This window comes from Octopus sinensis, linkage group LG23 (genome assembly GCF_006345805.1).
Source record: "Octopus sinensis linkage group LG23, ASM634580v1, whole genome shotgun sequence".
NCBI classification, from domain to species: domain Eukaryota; kingdom Metazoa; phylum Mollusca; class Cephalopoda; order Octopoda; family Octopodidae; genus Octopus; species Octopus sinensis.
This window is the reverse complement of record NC_043019.1, coordinates 9771365-9794590: the sequence shown is the minus strand read 5'-3', so window position 1 is coordinate 9794590 and position 23226 is coordinate 9771365. Positions and strand designations below refer to the sequence as shown.

The following is a 23226-nucleotide window of genomic DNA, read 5'->3' as shown; positions in this document are numbered from 1 at the left end:
AATTAGTAGACAAATGAAATAAAGTGATACTTAATACATTTGATAGGAGTTACATATGGACTTTAATAAGTTTGAATCTGCCTGATATGATTTAAAAGTTTTGTGGACTTGTAGACAAACCCATATCATCAGATAAGAGTGGAGTTTGTCATATGAGCCTATGAAACTTTAAGTTATATGGAGAGGAGTATGTGTACCTTAGTATGTTTTTATATACATTTACTCACACACATATTGGTGAAATTTTACATACAAAATTCTCACACATTATTTAAATTCTCAGTCTCAGTTGGTTCAATATGAATGGAAAAAGAATTTCACGAGTATTTTATGTGTATCTTTTGTATTACTTGAAAGAAATTTAATATTGCTTATAATACTACAACTAGCAAGCTAAAAATAATAATAGTATAATTATAACAGTGTTACAACTGATAATAATATAATAATAATTTCTTTTATTAGACACAGTGGTATAAATGAGGAGCATATCACACGCACAGAACAATTTGTAAGGGATGGGGGTTTATATAAATGATGAGGAAAAAGAAATGGAAAAGGCAGTGAAATATGACAGTATATAGGGTGTGTGATAACATGAATGATGCAGTCCTCATGATACAGTTAGGACCAGTCCAGGAATCCCACAGATTTAGGATTACCCTGACCACCACAAGCTCTCTCTCTTCTGCTCTCCAATCTACAAGTACATACTTAGAGTAAGACCATTCTCTCAACCATTTTTGCCACAGTCACCCTTCTTTTTACGAACTCACTGGGAGATAGTAACTCCCTCTCCATGCCACTTTCCTGTCCAAGTGGAACTTACAAAAACGATGAGATTTTGACTGAAGAGGAAGGTATCTTTCCTCAATCCATCCAGCCTTGTCCACCACATAACCTCTTTTGCCAAAGCCACTAGACAGCGGAACATCGCTTGCTCTGCAGGCAGTGTTAAGGTTGGATTCAGCTGATAGATGGATCAGTCCCACAAAACTTGGCATGTCAGCAATATTTGGACACTGCACAAAGGATTGCTGAATAGTTTCGTCATTTTGGGTGCATCATGGACAGCCCCCTTCCAACAGTGTTTCCATGGCTGTAGAGTTTATCTTGAACTGGCAGTTCAGGGAAGCTATCTGGAAGCTATCCATGGTAGTGAGTGCTGAGCCGAAAAGTTCTCTCAAACAAACCAGAAAAGTTCATCCTTGTCAATGCCTAGAATTTTCTTGAGGGTGTTATCAATCTTATTTACCACTGGATTACTATATATTTCTAACATAGAACTTCCACTGACCATATTCCTTGGCTGGGAGAAGGCAGCGAGTGCTTAACAACATTCCAGATGCCAGGCACCTAATCTTGGTCTTTTCTTCACCCAATATTGCAGTTCTGTTAAAGAGATGGGTTGTGGAAAGGCATGTCTTACAAATGGAGAGCAGATGGGCTCACCAATAACACTAATAATGATAATCCTTTCTACTATAGGCACAAGATCTAAAATGTTGGAGGAGGGGGTTAGTCAATTAAATCAACCCCAGTGTTCAACTGGTACTCATTTCATTGACACTAGTGGAACTTGAGCTCAAGACATAAAAACATATGCAATGCTATTAAGTATTTTGACTGGTGTGCTAATTGATCTTTTCTACGAAAGGCACAACACCTGAACCATGAGGTTTCATCAGGTGTCTGCAGAAATTTCCAACCTGGCTTCTCATTCCTAACGTATTTTTCCATGTTGTTGTTATTATTATTATTATTATTATTATTCGGAATCTTGGGATTAGCAGCCCACGCTCTTAACCACTACACCATATGCCCGTGGGCAATTATGGAGTGAATTTTAGGGCTTATAAATCTAATATTTTCCTATCCTTCCTTAATACCGGTTCCCATATGCTGCTCATATCTGCACTTGGTCTGCTTAGGAGGTTGTTGTGTCCTGGCATATGTGCTGCTTCTTTTGGTTTTCATATTTTCCAGTGGTGTTCTCAGTCTATTATTTTAACTTCATCTAACAGGGGGAGGTGGTCTCCATTTTTATCAATATTATCAATATTTCCCTGTGTCACAGCTTTGCGATGTTTCTCTACCCTTATTTGAGGGGTGGCATGTTTTGCCTTTGTATAACCTACCATAGCTACATGGGATGGAGTACACACAGTTCTTAGTCATATTCTCTTCTGTTGGTGGTTTTACTCAAAGTAGATATTTGTGAAGTGTTGTATTACTCTTGAATACTGTCCTGATGTCATATGAGCCGCATATCTTTTGTATCTTTTTGGAGAGGCCTTTCACATAGGGTAGACAGACTGTAGACAGTTTATTGGTTGCATCTTCTCTTTTCTTCATAATTAGAGGGGAGAGTATGCTTCTGGGGTAGTTGTTGCTTAACAGATTGTTACTGAGCTTGATCATTTCTTTGTGGTGGGTATCACGATCACTACTTATATTCATTGCTTGATGTTTTAGGCACTGAGCAAACAGTCTCTTTACACTGTATGGATGGTGGGAGTTGAAGTTGAGGTATCGTCCAGTGAAGGTCGGCTTGCGGTATACGGATGTCCTGAATCCATACTTGATCATGTTATTAATATGTCCAGGAATGCCAGCTGATTGACCTTTTTTTTTCCATTGTGAACTGTATGGAGGGTATCATACAAATCTTGATGTTAACCTTTGCCAAAAGTTTTCCACATGATGTTAACTCTGTATTCCAGTTCTTCATTGATCGCCTGATAAAATCTGAAATGTTATCAGACGCCAGTACCAACTCATGACTTTCTAAAATCCAAGAGTCGGGGACTATATCAGACACTTTCTTATACTCGAGCCACACTATACCCAGATTTCTATGCCTTGCAGTCATTCATCACGATTCTGACTGTCAGAAGTCGATCCTTTGTCTCTTGGCTTTTCTTTCTGCATCACTTCTCTTCTAATGGCAGCTTGTCATTTATTTCCAGGAAGTCATATACGCAATTAGATATTATTTTTGTCATCAACTTCCATGTCAGCGTCAGACAAGAGATAGGCCGCTAATTATAAACCACATTACCTTTACCAGGATCCTTTTGGTAAAGAACCATTTTACTTGTAGTCATCCAGTTTGGGATTTTCACCCAGTTGTTGATCACTTCATTCTTTTATGAAATGCTGCGAAATTTTTCAACCAATGCCTTTGTACCCCATCTAGGCCTGGGTATTTCCAGCTTGAGACAGTTGTTTGCTTGGTCACCGCTTCTTCAGCAGCAGCAGCTGTTCTTCTTCTTCTTCTTCTTCTTCTTCTTCTTCTTCTTCTTCTTAATTATATTTGACTCTAGTGCTCTGAAGATGTATTTTTGATTCTCTATGAAGCATTACAAATATAACTTTTCATTGGGGTACTTGGAAAAAGAACAATAATTGCCTAAGAAGGGCATGCCCTTGACGTCTGTAGGCAGACAACAAAAAAAAGAGTTTGTTTTACAAAATTTTAAAATTTTATTTACGCACATAACTTTTTCGCCTCAAAACTGACCAGCACACATTGTACTACACAACAAAGCAACACAATAGATTAAAAAAATACACAAAATCAAAACACACAACTGAATGTACAAAGGAAAGAAGGAAAATGAATGCTTTACTGAACATTTAATAGAAGAAAATGTCTCACATACTCAGATAAGCAATTTAGAAGACAATAACAACAACAACTATAGCAACTCTTACACAACTCCAAATGCTGCAGTCTGATAATATAATAGAGATGCGATTACAAACCTTCATTCAATGTTAAATGAAGACAAAATTCTTGTACTTATGAGAGTTAAAAGAAAAGAAATGTAGACGGAAGAATTGTTTTAAAACCTAATAGCATTTCTTTGCCACAGAAGAAGGTAAAGAAACATAATATATATCTCTGTCTACTAAAAGATGGAAGTATCAAAATATCAAACCTTCCAAGACAAATCAGAAGAAATTATCTCAACTGAAATTGCTGTAACTGTATAACTGAAAACACAGACAAAACAGTGACTACCTGTACCTTTGTGTCCTAGATTATGGGTCAAAGAAATCCTAGAATTGTATAAAAAGACATTTGATACAATGTAGAGCAATAGCTAGTCATGACTTCTGTATCAGTATGATAGTCTAAGCAGGTTTAAAAGAAGGCGACTTGTGGTTAGGGGACGTCAAAATAGACTTTCAGATCCCAGTAACCCCTGAACGCTACAGAGTAATACCAGAGCAGGAGAAGGCACCAAGATAAAGGGCACATGATTGATGATACAGGGTAAGAAAACCTAGTCACGGTATTTGCTGGAACAAAATGCACCTGAGAGCTAAACACCCTGAAGAACTGGGAAAACTCAGTGAAAATAAGGAAAGCAATAAAGAGTAACAGCAACAACAAGAACAACAATCCCAAGTTTCCAGAGCAGAACCAGGCAAAACTCAAAGGATAGCAATGGAAATATCTTTAGGACCAGTATCACAAATGGATGAACAAATACCTCATCTCCTAATGGTACCAACCTGTAGTACCACATTTTCATTGCACTATGAGAAAGAAATAATTAAAGGGAAAAATATGAAAGGATAAAAAGAAAAAAATTTACAAAGAAAGACACAATACAAAGCAATGAAAATAGGGAAAAGGACAATATTTTCTAAATGGCAACAAAATCTTTCCTCAAGAAAATAATGAAAAATATGCCGAAAATGAAGTTCAAAATCAAACAGTTTCAGACAAAATTATGCATTTGTTGTATCAAAGACTTTCAGAAGTTGAAATGATACATAATGTTCAAAGTATGAGCCACATGCAAAAGACAGCCTGCTCATAAAATTAAAACCAAAGTGTTACATCAAACTTAGAAAAGAAGATTCTCAAGATGTTAATATATTTCATCATGAAATACTATATAAAAAGAAAAATGCTATATAATGCATTCTGTTGTGTTTGAGCATGAACCTAGCTTGAGAAATGATTATGTGAACAGGGACATGGTATACCCAAAACAACCTACCCAGTAATCTTTCAGGTTTTATTTTCCTTTATATCTTGTTTTCATTACTATGTTTTATCATGCCTGTTGAAATATTTCCAAGCAAATATATATGCATGTACCCGTTAACATGAGTACATATATGCATATATCTGTGCATGTGTGTAGATGTGTATATGTATGTATATACATGTATGCACATGAATATATGTTCATCTAAGTACACAGTACCATAGATCCATTACAGCCAAACTTACCAATCAGTTATATTAAGTAACAAGGTGGTTATCTAACACTTACGCTCTTCAGGAATGGCATGTATGCAATAAAATATGATCACTACTCTCTCTTATTAGAGGTGGGAAAATGTCACATTCATTTTGTGGGTGCTGTGAAGAAAGATGAAGTGAAGTCTCAAGAGACAATTAATCTAGGTACTTATCAAGAGTTATGCCACTGGTTGCAAAAAACCTGAATTAGCTGTGATGCAGCAAAAGTCTGCTGGGTAAATATATGTGTAAGTGGAAGGTTTGAGCCGGATGATATGTGTGTAGGGGCATTCTTTGAGGGGAATTTTTAGGTATATATGCATATGTCTATCTATGTGTGTGTGGTTTGGCTATAAACTTTGCTGGGCAAGGATGGTCATTAAAGGAAAGTGCTACAGATTACAACAGGTGGAAAATCATAGAGAAGTGCAAGTCTTAGATTAGTAGTAGCAGAAAGTGCATGCTACTGTACCTGACCAAGAATAGAATTATATTAAAAAAATTATCTTCACCTGGACACCTACCTAAACTGCAGAAACAAGATTTTTGGCCTATGCCTGCATGAGAGAAGGTACATGTTGGCTTACATTGGGCCCTACAATGACTATAAATGCTGTGATCTCTACCATCAGTTTTCCCACCATCACATCCTTAAAACCCAGCAAAAGCCTTGGCTAAACCACACATACATCAACGCACATACATATATGCTCCTAAACTTATTGTTAAAGGTTTGAGCACTCACCCAATTCTCCCTACACACAAACCAAACCTTCAAAATCACGTCCTTTACATTTAGTTATCTAGACCTTTGCGGTATCATAACTCAGTATGTTTTGGCGAAGAGAGAGTAAGATGCCAAGGGGTATAACTCTTACTAAATCACTTGCTTAATTATCTCCCATAACTTTTTCTGTTTTTTTTTTTTTTTTTTTTTTTCACAGCACCATATGTGAAATTTTGTCACCTGAAGTAAGAGAGAGTAGTTGCATCTTTTATCTATTTTTTCCATGCTTGCCATCCTTGAAGAAAACACATATTATACAATATCTGGTGCAACGCTGATTAGTAAGATTAGCTGTAATATATATGTTATGCTATATACTTTGATTAATATATCTAGTAGATATATACTGACAAATATTGAGTGTCTATTTTATCCGACTCAGATTTTAGACAACTATATACATATAGTTATGCTTTGTGTATGTTGGCACAAGCATCTTCAAAAATCTAAACACAACTTCCCATATTTGGTATAGCATCTGTTGTTCTTCCCACTGTACTTGTAAATATTTTTTTCTCCTACTCCGTATCACTCTCTCATTCTTTCCAAGTAGTAAAAGTTATGTGGCTATTAAGAAAAGGATTCTTAGAATTAATGCATTGCAATACAGCAACGGTTTTGTGGGGATCAGCTGCAGCTGACAGAAGTTATTTCAATATATTACTAGTATTTGTCTTTATTTAATTGATCCTGGTGAATATTTGAACTCAGAACAAAGAGATAAGATTGCATGCTGGAAGTTCTTGTATCAGATACTCTACAGCGTTTGCCAAATCACCACCAGCCATTTCGTGGCGCTAATTTAGTAATAACAAGATCAAGTTGAAATGAAGTTTATGTGTGTGTGTGTGTGTGTGTACATGTGTATGCATGCGTGTGTGTGTGCATATATGGACAAATTTAGGGTAATCAAATAGTAATAAAAACAATGATAGTAACAGTAACAACAATAATAAGGAAAAAAGACAGAAACTTTAAGGGGGCTAAATTCTGATGAGAACAATTATTCAATACACATGGTGTATAATTCTGCTTCCTCTCATAAATAATCAGGCACACACATACACACGCACAACACACACACATACATGCACTCACACACACACTCACACACACACACACACATTTGTATGCTTTGAGTCCAGTTCTACTGTGTGGAACTTTGGCCATGTATCTTGTACTTATAACCTTGAGTTGACCAAATCCTTGTGAATAGATCTGCCAGATGTAAACTGCAAGAAGCCTCTTGTTTATATACATTTGCACTTATACATTTGTGTTTTAGTGTTTTGATATTGTGCGATAACTGTGAATGAGCTTCACCATCATACAAGCAGTGTCCTCCTTTTTGTTCTATGCAGTGGTGCTCTGTTCTGCTCTTTGTGTAACTGACAATGCCAAAGTTTGGTACAAGTTTTTGTAGGTTTTTCCAGATGAATATCCTGCCTTTGTTCTAGGGAGTAGAGTCTTTTAGTCTCAACCAGTAGCTGACATGTCACATTGAGATGATCTTCTTAGTGTAGCTTCGCTAGATTGCTTCGAGTTCTGTCTTTGATTTTATACTGGGTGGTGACCATAGCTGGAAGCAGTAATCTAAATAGTTGAGGACAAATGTCCTCCAGAGAGCCATCAGGGTTTCTTCTTCTCTTGTTCTGAAAGTCCGAAGGATCTATCTAGCCAGCCGTCTGCCTTTTATTGCCATCTTAGTAATATGCACCTGGAAAAATGCATTATTACTCATGTCAATATTCAGGTCAAACACTGATTTTGGTTCAGGGATCACAATCCCTCCTGGGCCTGTGTATCCTGTTTACTTTTCATTGAGCTTTGTATGTTAGTAGCACAGGGCTTGGACTTTTCCAGCACTAAACTGTACGTTATTTTCCTCAGCTCATCTGCATATTGCATCCAAATTCTGCTACAGCTGCACAGCATTTCCAAGGTTCTGTATCCCCTGAGAGACTTTTTTGTCATCTATGTAGCTAGCAAGGGTTGCTAACTGAGCAGCTGAGGAAATGTCTGAGAGGGCCACTATGAATAACAGTGGCCCCAAGACAATTCCCTGTGGAACACCACTCATTATTTGTCTTTCCTTGGAGGTGGCTCCATTAGTCACCATTGCCTGACTTCTCTTTTTTAGAAAGCCATGTAGCCATTCTCCAAGTTTTCTGACAATGCCAAGATTATGCAGCTTGTAACATATCATACTATGGTCAACATTATGAAAGACATTTGCAAAGTTCAGATATATCATGACACATTTGAGTTGTTGAGCATCTGCTTTGGCACCCAATCATAATGCTGCAAGAGCTGTGTAAGGCAGCTTCTATCTGGTTCAAAAACCATGCTGGGTGTCAGTCAGCAAGTCATTCTCTTCAAGGAATGCAATTAGTTCCCTTCGGACTATTTGTTCCATGAATTTCCTGATGTGACACGTCAGAGAAACAGGTCTTTAGTTTTTATGAATAGAGCATATTATTCCCTCCTTCAGTTTTTCTGGGAGCACCATTTGCAAGGAAGCTCTGAAAAAGAAGTTGCAGGGGTTTTGCAAAGGCTCTTTTGCATAACGTGAGAAGAATTGCTAGGAATCCTTCGGGGCCAGCAGACGAGTTTGCATCTATATCATCTATTGCTAGCATTACATCCTTTTCTTCGATGTTGATGATATCAATTGTTACTGCCTCCTGTTCAGCTTCTGTAGAGGTAAAGAATTCCACAGGTTTGCTAACTTGCATGTGCTGTAGGGGTGGGGGGAAGACGCTTGTGAATTGTTCATTCAATGTTTCAGTTATCCTCATTGGGTTTCCTGTGAGGGAACCATCTTTTTTGGAGGAGTAGCCCTATATATAGATGTAGATATATACAGATAATATATACATACATAAATATACACGCACACACATATATATATATATGTAAGTATGTGTATATATATATATATAATATATATATATATATATAAGTATGTATGTATGTATGTATATATGTATGTATATATGTCAAGAGTCATCTTTGTAGTCATAAAGCGAGACAGATGAGTGACAACCTGGTCACTGGTGGTGGTGTAACACACCATACTAATCATATCTGTCGGGCATGTGGAAGAGAGTGTAATTCGGCAGGAGGACTTAAACGACATGCAAAGGTACATGAAGCCCAGTTACAACTACAGCCGGCTATTACCAGTAAAGGTTTTAATTGCCAATTCTGTACAAGACATTGTAGATCTTTAGCTGGGCAAAAAAGTCACATTCGATCACAGCACCAGTAACAGTTAAGCTTCGTGCAATGGCCATACTTGATAACGAGGGGGCAGCCATAATAATAATTATGTGTATGTATATATATATATATATATATATAGGGAGAATTCACAAAACAAAAGACGAAGACAGATGGTGTAGACAACAAACAGATGTATTAGTTTAACACTCAGGAAGTGAAGAAGTCTTTAATGTTTCGAGCCTATGCTCTTCCACAGAAAGGAACATAGAAAGAAACAAGGAGAGAAAATAAAGAATGTGTGTATGTGTATATATATATATATATATATATATCTTTATTAATGTTTAGCAGAAGTAATAGTGACTCAAGGTCTGAGAATTTCATGCATTAGCACTTCTCAAACTAGTTACAGGTCAAAGGGCTGTAGATTTATATAGTTATTGAGAATTATATTTCCCTCTGGATTGTTCTAGAAAAAATTTTAAATCATAACATGAAATCTTGGATCTTGAGTCACTCTGCTGCTTCTGCTAAATATTAATATAAATATAGGAACAAACTCATATTTTGAGTATAGATGGAGATATACTGTGGTGTTATGAGCCAGGCTGTGTTGTAGAGAAGGATCGGAAGTGAGGGTGTCGGCATGTCCTGTCGAAAATGGGGCCTGTGGGTCCCACTAATAGGGCCATGGTGGGCATGCAGGGTCAGTGAAGCATGAGGAATCAATCAGTGGTGAACAGTGCATCAGAGCAGACATGTTAGATTGTATGGCGATGGATTGCACACGTGGACATTGAGTGAACCTTGTAGATTGAGACAGCACATGGACGTTGAAAGAGACCTTTTTTCTGGACCAATAGGTAAGACTACCATAATTCTCTCTTTGCTTCCCTCTTTTTCTTCCTTCACATCACATATACACAGAAATATATAGATATATCTATATCTATATAGATGTAGTGCTGTATTGTTATCAATCAGCCTATCTCAATGAAATTAATATCATTTTGAAATCTGAATATAATGCATTTAGGATTGGTGGAATACTATATAGCTATGTAGTAAGAAGTTGAACAAGTTAATGAAATCTCAGTTTTAAAGTGTTTCAACTTTCCTCCATCATCAGAGTGTCACAGCTAATGTTAGGTGTTTCTTCATGGCTGAGTGGTAAGAAATGAGTCACACCTCCCTCAAATTGCATCCTACCATCTCAGTAAAGAACACAGTTAATAATGTAGTCCTATGCATTGTTGCCAGGAAAAAGATGGAATGGTCATTGCTAGAGTACAGGATAGAGTACAGCTGAACAAAACCAAAAACAACCACAACTTAATACTACCTTATGGTACCTGTTTATATCAAGGTGGAGTGGCCATTCAAGATGTTAGGTATCCGGTATATGACAGATATAGCCCTATGATAAGTAGTCATCCTGCACCCTGCTATGAAACAAGTAAAATCAATTTCTGAAAATTTTCATCATCAGAAGATATGCATCAGTGAGGTGGGCGAGGTGGGACGGGGAGATGATCCAATGCACATTTGAAACTTACACTTATTTTCTTAGTTCTTATATGAGATTGAACCTGAAAGACTTGCCTTGTTTGGAAACTTTCCTACTTTTACCATGATGTTTGACATAAACATAGATCTGAATATACATTTTTTATTGGCTCGTCAGGTGGAGGAGGAGCAATGAATATACTTTTTGTTGCTCTCCACCCTCACCCCTGTAGGGCAGCAGCACACACAGGTAGACACATATGTGCATACAGACACACACATACATTTACTCACATGGACATTTGTACACGTTCACATAGGAAAGAAAATATGTGAGGGGAACAATAAAAACAAACTCAAAGAAAGAGGAGTAAACAAAGCAAAAACAAAAATAGGGGATGAAAGATAATAAAACTAACCCGTACCGGTACCTGGGCTAGAGCTGGATGCTGGATGAGCGCAGCATGGTGAATGGCTGTAGCTGTTGCAGGGGCCAGTTCTGGGTAGGCCAAAGGATGAGGAGTCCAGGCTTCAGGACTTCCAGGGAAAAATGCTGCACCTAATTCTTCTGCAAAAGAAAGAAAAGAAAAACACAATAACAACAAAATAAACATCAGAAAAAAATCACAAAGTGATATTATAAAATGTAAACAATTCAAAAGTGAGAATGAGAAAACATATTGATGATGATGAACGGAAGCAGAGATGGCAGGGTACTGAATTCAGGACTTTGTGGTGTAAAGGTTCAAACCTGGCCGTAGCCAATTTTTGCTTTTATTGCTTCCTTGGTTAACTCAATTGGCTACACCCAATTGCCACACAAATTTGTGCTCTTGTATCTCTAGTAGGAAAAACAAAAAAGACAAAGGGCAAAATAAACCTTTGGGGTAACTTGAACTCTGAATGTAGAGCGATAGAACGAAATACTGTTCAAAATTTTCTCTGCTGTTCTTCTGTTTTTACTCTTTTACAACAAGCGAGAATTTGTGATGATGGTATGAATGGCCCCTTACATTGGTGCAGGTCACAATTTGTCAGCAGAAGAATACTGACTGATTGAGTAAAGTTGATTTTTCAACCTCAGCATCAGGCAAAAAACAATGTTAACACTAGGAGATTTGAACTGACGAATTTGTTGTGAATTATATGGGGGAATATTCAGTTGAACTAATCCACTAACTAAATAGCTGATACTTATATTATCAACTCCAGGCAGATAAAGCTAGTTACAACAGGATTTGGGTTCAGATAACTGAAGAAGGAAAGTAAAAAGAGACAAATGTTTAACCATTTAGAGTAAACTTAGAAAAAACAATCACACAAAGTGATCAGACACACACACACACACACACACACACACACACACATTAAAATTATTAATTACATTCAAAACAGTATTGACTCATAAGAAAAGTCTTGTCTAGTTCTACTTTCATTAAACTTCTGCATCACCACCACTACCAGCTGCAGCAATGGTGTGCAGGTAATTTGGATGTAGTGAGGTACATAAGGTTTTACTGTCAGTCAAATAATGGATTCCTGTTTTCAGTGTTACTCCTGAGCACATACCTTGTAAGGTTTTACTGATGCCAGACACTATGCATCTGGATGCAGTTGTCACTGCAGACTCTTTTTTTTTAACAATGTTTCATTTGCATTTATATATATATATATATATACACATATATACTCACGCCCTGTTAGTGGATGTATAATTGTTGGATGTGTTGCTGCCGGTTGCGGAGACTGCTGTTTAGGCTTTGTGACTTTTGTGTTACTTTTAGCAAATTCTAGCCGGAGAGTCTGTGGCAAATCGGGATCAAATTTTACACCCTGGAAAGAAATATCAAAAAAATAATAAAAGTGGTGATTTGTAAGAGAGGCATTTAGCTAGAAATATTGGTGGAAGACAGAGACAGTTGTTCTATTGCCAAGATTGGTCATAAACGTAGAATGGAAGAAATGTTGTCAATTAAATAGTTTTAGTAAATGCTTTGTATTTGTCTTATTAACCCAAGAAGGGAAAAAAAAAGACAAATGAATCTTGTCAGAGTTGCATCACCAAGTGTGTATGTAATGAATGTGTATATGTACCAATGTATACATCTATATCTATGTATACGAAGATGCAGGTATGTCTGTTGTGAAATCATCAGCTCCTTGCTCAACACCACTGTGCAGCACTTTGGGAAAATGTCTGCCATTGCGACCAAAGTCTTGCATGTGAAATTGGGTAAATGTAAAAAGAAAAAAAAAAGAGCAGTGGAACTTGTTGGATCAATTGTAGCTATGATTCAAAGAGCCAATTTAGTCATCCACTATGTCACACATTTTGCCAGTGGACTACATTAAGATTTTTAATGGATGTAGGATATTCACCCACTTACTTAAAGCTACAAGGGGAACTGTAATTTACAGTATATCACACACTGTTGTACTGATTCCCCTTAAGGTCTATTCTAAGGGTACAAGTGTTTGTGGAATACTTGTATTTATATTATATGATCTATTGTTTACCAGAATCCTAACACAATATAGAGTAATCAGTATCCAGAAAAGCATGGTTCAATTCCCTTCAGTGGAATTTTTATATAGTGGAATTTTTGATATACGAAAAAGAGAGTGATCAGTTTTCTAAGGTTGTAAAGTCATGTAGAAGCATGACGGAATCACTAATAAGTTTTATTTGCAATCAGGAGTACTGGATCAATTCTACTATGTAGCATCTTGGACACGTCTTTGACCATAGCTTTTGTTGTCTCAAGCCTTGTGATTGAAACTCTATAGTTAGGAGCTGTTAGGATGAAGTGCCAAGGTTTGTACTTATTGTTAAGTTGATTCTCTTAGAAAATTAAATTAAAGGTGGAGTATTCAGCCCTTTACATGCAAATCCAATGAATGAACTATTGACTGAACAACTGAAATATTTGTCTCCAAAGCCAATGAACATCTATTTCTATATAAAGATGCTGGCATGACTGCATGTTTGGGAAGTTCAATTCCTGACTACATAATTTTGGGTTTTGGCACCTTGGACAAGGACATTATAGCCCTGGGACAACCAAAGGCTTGTGAGTGAATTTGGTGGTCAGAAACTGAAAAAAAATTCTGGCATGTGTGTTTTCAAGAGTGTGTAAACTAAACAAAAAGATAGTAGTCAATCAATGGAATCGAATAGTCAATCAATGGAATTCGAATTTATAGAATCAAAATTATACTATTAATTCATTTGCCTTGTAACTGGAGTTTTGCTCAATTGCTCTGCTGAGTTTTACACTCAGTCACATGTAAATACATTTGTACATGTGGGTATGCGAGCAAAAAAAAAAGGTGTGTGTGTGTATAAGTTATTTTATTATCATATTTTTGTGTATGTTTGCTCAATGATTAGCTGTTGTTACACATTGTGCTGCTTTTCTTGTGTAAGAATAAACAAACTTTAGGTAATTTCTATACATAATACAACTTCAAACTGACTTAATTTTTATATTTCAGTGTGGACTATTCATGAAAAAAATTCCAGCATTTTGGGGTGTGTAGTGTTCACGTAGCACACTAGGAATATACAACATTGTATGCATGAAAGATTTATGTAGGATGCATATTATGACAATCTATAAAGTAAATGTATATAATACACATATAAAATACACATAATTTATATGGAATTCTTTAATCATTGTCATATACTTTGCAAGTGACTAGAAAGTTATACTAGCAACACAGACTAAAATTTGCCAACTACATATTGTGAGAGGCAAATGCAAACAGCTACATGTTGTTTCCTAATATTTATATATTGTTGATAATTTAGAGGTGATATGTGTACATGATCTACAGTTACAGCCATCAGTGGTGAAATAGTGGAATACACTATCCAGTAATACAATGAACAGTTGTTGATGGTAGTCAGATATGGTTGAATGTGGAAGATCCATGAAGATGGAAGGTAACTGAGTTGAATGTGATGTGTTGGCTACATAGATTTCGTTGAGTTGAAGTGGCATGTCAAGAAACGTTATGACAGTGACTGGGCATTAAAGACATCGAATGATGTATTTAGGAAACAGTTGCACTTGCTAGAGCATGTGGTGTGAGTTGGCAATGAATTCTGGGTAGAAATTAACAGTTGCAAAAGGCAGATAAAAAAATAGATAAAAAGAGGTGAAGTCAAACATTTATATCGCATTTGAGATGAGTGAAAGCATCATGATGATAAGGAAGATGTATAGTGGTGGTGATGGTGGTAGTGGTGGATGTGATGATAATTATGGCAATGAATAGAAACAACGTGCTGAGAAGATAAAGGGAAACCTCTATATGGTTGTTTGATCTCCCTGGAGTACAAACCAAATCCCCCTTAAATTATACCTATTAACTTAAAAAAAGGAAGGCAATGTCAGACAATGTAATCTTTGGAACACTAAAATATGGGATGGTCATGGATCATAATATTTTGATAATATACTTGCTCTTAAACTATGGATAAATAAGTGCCATGTGCTGAGAAAGTCTGAGTGACAAAGAAAGATTTAAAAAGTCAAATCTGAAGTTGCTTAAACAAACAAGATGAAAGATTGAGAGCAACGATATGATGTATGGCACACCATGTCCAGTCCAAAGCAACAAGCAATAAAAGATAATGGTATGCATAGTGACAACACACATATGACATGAACAAAATGTATTTGTCACGTTCCACCTGCACTTACCTGCACCAATATAAGAGTTAAAAAAGCTCTTGCAATAGAGGTTAAAGTTAGGTGCAGGATTAAAGATGAATGCTACTGTTTTATTGAAATATGAAAGGATACACATCAGCTAGTTGTTTCCTTCAAGGAATGCAATTAGTTTCCCTCTGAATATCCGTTCCATGACTTGTTGATGTGTGAAGTCAGAAACATAAGGCTATAGTTTTTGGCATTTGCTCTGCTTCCTCCTTTATGGATTGGGCATATCATTCCCTCCTTCAGCTTGCTTGGCAGCATGCCATTTGCAAGAAAGCTCTGGAAGAAAATCTGTAGAGGTTCTGCCAGGGCATGCTTACACAATTTCAGGAGGTTTTCTGGGAAAACATCAGGACCAGCAGTTGAGTTTGCATCCACCTAATCTATGGCTAGTAGCTTATCTTCTGATATATATATATATATATATATATATATATATATTTATATATATATCTTCATATTTATATGTCATATATATATATATATAAGCACCATCCGTTCGTGGCCGTTGCCAGCCTCGCCTGGCCCCCGTGCCGGGGGCACGTAAAAAGCACCATCCGTCCATGGCCGTTTGCCAGCTCTGTCTGGCACCTGTGCGGGTGGCACGTAAAAAGCACCCACTACACTCACGGAGTGGTTAACGTTAGGAAGGGCATTCAGCCGTAGAAACACTGCCAGATCAGACTGGGCCTGATGCAGCCTTCTGGCTTCACATACCCCAGTTGAACCGTCCAACCCATGCTAGCATGGAAAGCGGACGCTAAATAATGATGATGATGATATATCATATATATATACATATATATTTGGTAAAATAGAAAGATGAATAATCTTGTTGCAGATTAATCAAAAGTTTAACCGATACCTTGGTAGCAAAAATCACGGCAGAAGAATGCAATAAAAGGAATTCTGTTCAATCTTCGTTCAACTCCATTTCTTCAATTCACTAATAATACTATATATATATATATATATATATATATATATATATACATAAATATATATATTTATATTCATATAAATATGTCATATATATATATATTTATATATATATATATGTATGCCATATATATATATATTTATATATATATACATGTCATATATACACGTACCAAACTATGCCATATTGCGAACAGATAGAAGGGAAAGGAGCCATGGTGGAGTTGCTGTATACATCCGAGATGACCTCACACCCCAGGTCTTAATGACATACTCAAATTCGGTATGTGACACTTTAATTGTATACATAAGACAACATAATATAGTCATATGCAATACATATTGCCTACCGGATGCTTCAAATCACATAGGCAAGTTTGAAGATTGCCTCACAAGAATAAAAGAAATCCTCATGAATCTAGAACACTACGTCACCATATTTATATGGGTGATTTCAACTTCCCCAACGTCAAATGGCCTGAAGGTCTCATACTCTCAGGAATGAATCATTGCAAGCAAGTACAGGTGGAGTCCCTGCTCAACCTCACCAATGCCTTATTCATGGAGCGAGTTGTACTCAAACCAACTAGGGCGAATAACATTCTGGATCTCTGCTTCACGAACAATATGGACATCATTCATGATGTGAAAGTGACACCGACATTAGTCTCGGATCACAACATAATAGAGCTGTCTATGTTTGGGCCGAAAGTAACCAGAGACATACAGCCTAAAGAAAGCACCCGAAATCTCTCCAATCTGAACTTCCACAAAGCAGATTGGAAATTGATCCAAAAAGAGATCCTCAGAGAGGACTGGCCGGAATGTCTCTCCACACCAGACATTGACATGAAACTAGAATGATTCATGTCTTCTGTGCAAGCTGTATGCCAGAAATATGTCCCAGAGCACAAGGCCAAAACAAATAGGAGCAAGATTCCAAGAGACAGGAAGATCCTCATGAGACGACGGACGACGGTTGCAAATCGACTCAACCAACATCCCAAAAGTAGTGAAATGTCCCGCCTAAAAACAACACTGATGGAGATCGAAAAAAGGCTGCAACAATCCGATGTGAGGGAGAAAGCAGACAAAGAAGCCTGGGTTATAAAAAACATTAAATCAAACCCAAAGGCCTTCTTTCATTACGCGAAAGAAACAGTCTCAGTACACTACAAGATAGGACTCCTCCTCCAAAACGATGGCTCCCTCACAGACAGTCCAACTAAGATCAGTGAGATACTGAATGATCAGTTCAAAAGTGTCTTTACCACCCCGTTGGAACACAGACAAGTGAACGAACCAGTGGACTTCTTTGCCGCCTCAACTATAACCAGCGAGGCAGTTACAATAGAATATATTGACATTAGCGAAGATGTCCTATGAATATATATATATATCAATATATATATATTGTAATATTTTGTGACAACCAGTACCTAACACAACCAAGCTTTTACATGATACTTTTGACAATCTTTTTCTAAAAAAGTGAAACCGGTAAAGTAAATAAACATCTTTTAAAATTGCATTTTCAAACCTTCTTTCATATATATATATATATATACATATATATATGTATATACATATGTGTATATATATATATATATATATATGAAAGCCACTGACCAGATCTGTTGCTGGTGCGAATTCCCCCCCCCCCCCTCAAGACCCAAAATAACGTGGTGGTGGAACAATATTGTTGACAGGGCTATTAGACAAAAGAAACAGGCTTGGAAGGACTGGAAGAACGGTGGTAGCAGGGAAGTGTATCAGACTGCCAGAAGGGAAGCTAGGAGACAGGTGTATTTAGCCAGAGGGGAAGCAGATAAGAAAACATTTGCCAATGTTCTGCGCCATGAGGATGAAAGACATGAGGTATTTTGTGTTGCAAAAACAGTGTGTGAGAGAGAATCATGACGTGGTAGGAGAGAAATGTGTTCGCAAGGATGACGGTTCTCTTGCGCTAAATGAGGATGCAAAGAGAGAGGTTTGGAGATGCCACTATGAAAGGTTGCTGAATGAGGAAAATGAATGGGATAAAGAGAGTCTGCCGAATGCCGACCCAACAGAGGGACCAGCAATCCGAGTTGACAGTTCCTTAGTAGTTAAGGCAAATACAAGCATGAAAACAGGGAAAGCCCCAGGCCCATCAGGAATTACTGCAGAGATGCTCAAAATATCTGGTAGTGTCGGCTATAGCCTAGTCACCCGTATAGTTAACCAGGTGATACACGAAGGAGTCATTCCCAATGACTGGTGTAGCAGCATAATAATCAACTGCTACAAAGGTAAAGCTGACGCCCTAGATACAAATAACTACAGGGGTATCAAGCAGCTGGATCAGGTAATGAAGGTTACGGAGAGGGTTATAGCCCAACTAATTAGAGAGAGAGTTAGCTTAGAGGACATGCAGTTTGGGTTCGTGCCAGGGAAAAGTACCACTGATGCTATATTCCTGGTAAGACAGCTGCAGGAGAAATACCTAGCCAAAGATAAGCCCCTGTACCTGGCTTTTGTTGACATGGAGAAAGCCTTCGACAGGGTCCCCCGATCCCTTATCTGGTGGTCAATGAGGAAACTAGGGATAGATGAATGGTTAGTGAGAGCTGTGTGAGCCATGTACAGAGACGCTGCTAGTATGGTGAGGGTTGGCAACGAGTACAGTGAAGAATTACGGGTAGAGGTTGGGGTCCACCAAGGTTCAGTCCTCAGTCCCCTCCTAGTTATCATAGTCCTCCAGGCAATAACGGAGGAATTCAAGACAGGATACCCCTGGGAGCTCCTCTATGCTGACGACTTTGCTCTAATTGCTGAGTCACTATCAGAACTGGAGGATAAGTTTCAGGTGTGGAAGCAAGGATTAGAATCGAAGCGCCTTAGAATCAACCTAGCCAAAACCAAAGTCCTAATAAGTAGGAAGGTAGACCAATCACAAACACCTTCAGGTAGATGGCCCTGCTCGATCTGTAGAAAAGGTGTAGGTAGAAACTCTATAAGATGCACCAAGTGTAAGCTATGGACACATAATGTCAAAGGAAGGCTAACTAGGAAAATAGTTTTTGTTTGTGGCAGATGCTCAGGAGCAATAAACACTGAAAATGCGCAGAGACCAAATTCTACCACATTCCAGGGAGAAAAACTAGAAGTAGTTGATAGCTTCTGCTACCTAGGTGACCAAGTCAGTAGCAGGGGTGGGTGTGCTGAAAGTGTAACTGCTAGAGTAAGAATAGCCTGAGCAAAGTTCAGAGAGCTCTTATGGCTGCTGGTGACAAAAGGCCTCTCGCTCAGAGTACAAGGCAGACTGTATGATGCATGTGTACGAACAGCCATGCTACATGGTAGTGAAACATGGGCTGTGACTGCTGAGGATATGCATAAGCTCGCAAGAAATGAAGCCAGTATGCTCTGATGGATGTGTAATGTCAGTGTTCATACTCGACAGAGTGTAAGTACCTTGAGAGAATAGTTGGACCTAAGAAGCATCAGTTGTGGTGTGCAAGAGAGACGTTTGCGCTGGTATGGTCATGTGATGAGAATGGCTGAAGATAGTTGTGTGCAAAAGTGCCACACTCTAGTGGTTGAGGGAACCTGTGGAAGAGGTAGACCCAGGAAAACCTGGGACGAGGTGGTGAAGCACGACCTTCGAACTTTAGGTCTCACCAAGGAAATGACTAGAGACCGAGACTTATGGAAGTATGCTGTGCGTGAGAAGACCCGGCAAGACTAGTGAGACCATAACCCGTGGCCTTTACCTGGTATGTAGCCAGTCGACTTAAACATACCTTTCCTTCTTGGGACACAAAACTCCACTTGTGAAGACCCGTGAGGCAAGTGAAAATCAAAAATCAAATCAAATCAAATCAAATCAGATATCAGAAAGCAGAACCAAAATCGAAGTCGATCAACATCAATGGAAATTGCAGCTGTGATACCAGTGCCGGTGACAAGTAAGTGAACCATCCGATCGTGGCCGTTGCCAGTGCCTCCCTGACTGGCCTCCATGCCGGTGGCACGTAAAAAGCACCATCCGATCTTGGCCATTGCCAGCCTCACCTGGCCCCCGTGCCGGTGGCATGTAAAAAGCACCATCCGTCCGTGGCCGTTTGCCAGCCCCGTCTGGTGCGGGTGGCACGTAAAAAGCACCCACTACACTCACGGAGTGGTTGGCGTTAGGAAGGGCATCCAGCTGTAGAAACACTGCCAGATCAGACTGGAGCCTGGTGCAGGCTTCTGGCTTCATAGACCCCAGTTTAACCGTCCAACCCATGCTAGCATGGAAAGCGGATGCTAAATGAAGATGATGATGATGATAATGATATATATATATATGTAGCTTCAGCTCGGAGGTGTGGCCATGCTGGGGCACCACTCTTTTGCTACACTGTTATTACTGAGAGCCATCATATTAGAATATGTGGCACTTGGTATTTGAGTTTGGTTTCGCTATACTCATTTGCACCTCTTGCCGTGAGGTAGGTTCATTTGGGACTCTTGACAGGAAGAGGTCCAGTTTTGATTTGAAAACACCCACATCCACTTTGTGCAGGTCCCTCAGGCTCTTTGGGAGAATATATATATGTATATATATATACATATATATATGCATTTGTCCTTTATATATATATATATATATATATGCATACATATTTGTCTGTAACTTAGTGGTTTGGCAAAAAGGATCCATAGAGAAAGTGCAAGGCTTATTAATTATTTAGTACTGGGATTAATTTATTTGACTAAAAACTCTTCAAGTAAAAGTTAAAAGTTTTATGAAAGGAGGAGGGAGAGATTGTTTCTCTGTGCCTGTATGCTGATAGACGTGTGTGAGTATGCACAAGTGTGTGTCTACCTGATTGGGTTTGCATGGTGTTCTATACTCACTTGTTGCAATATATTTTGTTTTGCAGCACTTATCATATGCAAAATGACTGTATATACAGCTCTCACAACTCCAAACGAGCCAATATTTAACAATGATGCTCTTTGTGTTAAAAATGGTGTCCAAAATAAGCGAGATATCATGTATTAGAAGCTTAGTGCCCATTAACTGCCAGAGTTGAGCCATTCCAAAGATATGAAAATTATTGAAAACAATATACTCTAATAGCCCATCTGTGCAAGGTAAAACGAATATATTCATGCCTAATGGGACTTAGTGATTGTGCTGTACAGATATGGATGAAAAATGCTTCAGTTTATAAATATGTCATTTTTCTTTAGCAAACTGAATGAAAGCTGCATTAGCAATGAAGGTGGGCTTCTGGAATTTGTTAATGTGTCATGGAATAGAGAAATCAATCAGAAATGATATATTGAAGTGTGACAAACATATAGAAGTAAACAGCATTATCATCAGACAGAACAATCCCGGCTTTTTCAATTACTTCTGGAATAGAAACATTTGTAGAAGTAGAGTATATACAAGATCTGTCTGAAAAGAAACCAAACTTTTAAAACAGCATGCAAGCCAGCAGGTAAATGTTTGCAACTGCAATGCTGAGTATGGGTGACCTCAACTTTAATTTAGTAATTAGCCACATCATGCCACATCAGTTAGCCATTAATCTACTTGTGCCAGAGTGAACATACATTTAAGGCATTGCAAGCCTATGAAAGAAATATTTCAAAGAACATATTTATATTAAATTCTGTTTTAGATTGGAAAAAAAAAACTTTGTATGGAAACTTTTCTAATGTGAAAGCAGGTCTATTGGGGAAGGTGGATTGAGTCACACATAATGTCACAAGCAGTACTGGTGTTTCAAATTGAGAACATCCAGCAATGATATCAAATCTGGATGATTTTCCACGACAATAGATGATGATCACATTGCAAATGAGTGTACTGTGATGCATGAAAATTGTTCTTTCTTTTTATTTTGAAGTTTCTGGAGAAATAGGCATCTGTAAATGTTTGTGATAAAGGATTTTGAAAAGAAAATTGAAGATGCATTGTGTTAAGTAGAACTGAAACACAGTCAAATAACAATTATTTAATCACATGGATGCTGATGAAAACTTTTTGAAAAGTGTCATAACAAGTGATGAAAATGGCTGAAGATACTAAAACAAAAATGCAGTTGTCACACGAATCTTGCTGTGACCCCAAAAAGCATGTAAGAGCCATTTAAAAGTGAAAGTGATGATTTAAAATATTTTTTGACAGGAAGGCTTAAAGATTTTTACTTGGATGTGCTGAAGTGTTTGAGAGAAACTGTCTAAGGAAGCAGCTTGATGCATAGACAAACAAAACCTGCATGCTGCACCATGACAATACCCTACCTTCGAATCACTGTTTATCTATGACATTTTAACAAAGCATGAGACACTCTCATCCTCCAGCCAATCTACACTTTGGATCAGCGCCCCCTACAGACATTTTTTTGGTTCCCAAGGTAGAAAGTCTTCCTCAAAGGTTGCTGATTTCAAATGAAGGAAAAGATCAAAGAATAATTGCTATGAGAACTGTGTACTAAACCCTGAAAACACATTCTAAAACTGGAAAAAAATTCTATAAGTTGTGCAATAACAGTGGAGGTAACTAGTTTGGAGGTTCTAAGTCTGATTAGAAGATAAAGAAATTGCATGTGAAATCAAAATTTGGCTCTGTTTTGAGAGAGATCTTGCACACACAAAGCAAACTGAATATGGAAAAGAAAAAAAGAATATGAAGAAAAGTTCAAGAGATGTTTACAGGTAATATTATTAGGAGAGTGATGCTCAAAAAGGCAAAAATGTTACTGAGCAAAAGATTGACACACACTTATATATAT

The 23226-nt window shown here is 37.8% G+C and overlaps 1 protein-coding gene across 23 annotated transcripts in view; it reads right to left on the bottom strand.

Annotated features, from left to right (window-relative positions):
* Positions 1-23226, bottom strand: part of LOC115223449 (protein couch potato) — a 364376-nt gene that overhangs the window by 14865 nt on the left and 326285 nt on the right. For 19 of the 23 annotated variants that reach the window (XM_036512443.1, XM_036512446.1, XM_036512445.1 and 16 more), the window contains 2 exons: positions 12479-12617; positions 11204-11352 (listed from right to left, as the gene is read on the bottom strand). In XM_036512443.1, the coding sequence (XP_036368336.1) occupies positions 11204-11352; positions 12479-12617 (288 nt within the window). The remainder of the gene's footprint in view (positions 1-11203; positions 11353-12478; positions 12618-23226) is intronic. The other 4 variants (XM_036512447.1, XM_029794010.2, XM_029794006.2 and 1 more) reach the window with 2 other exon arrangements.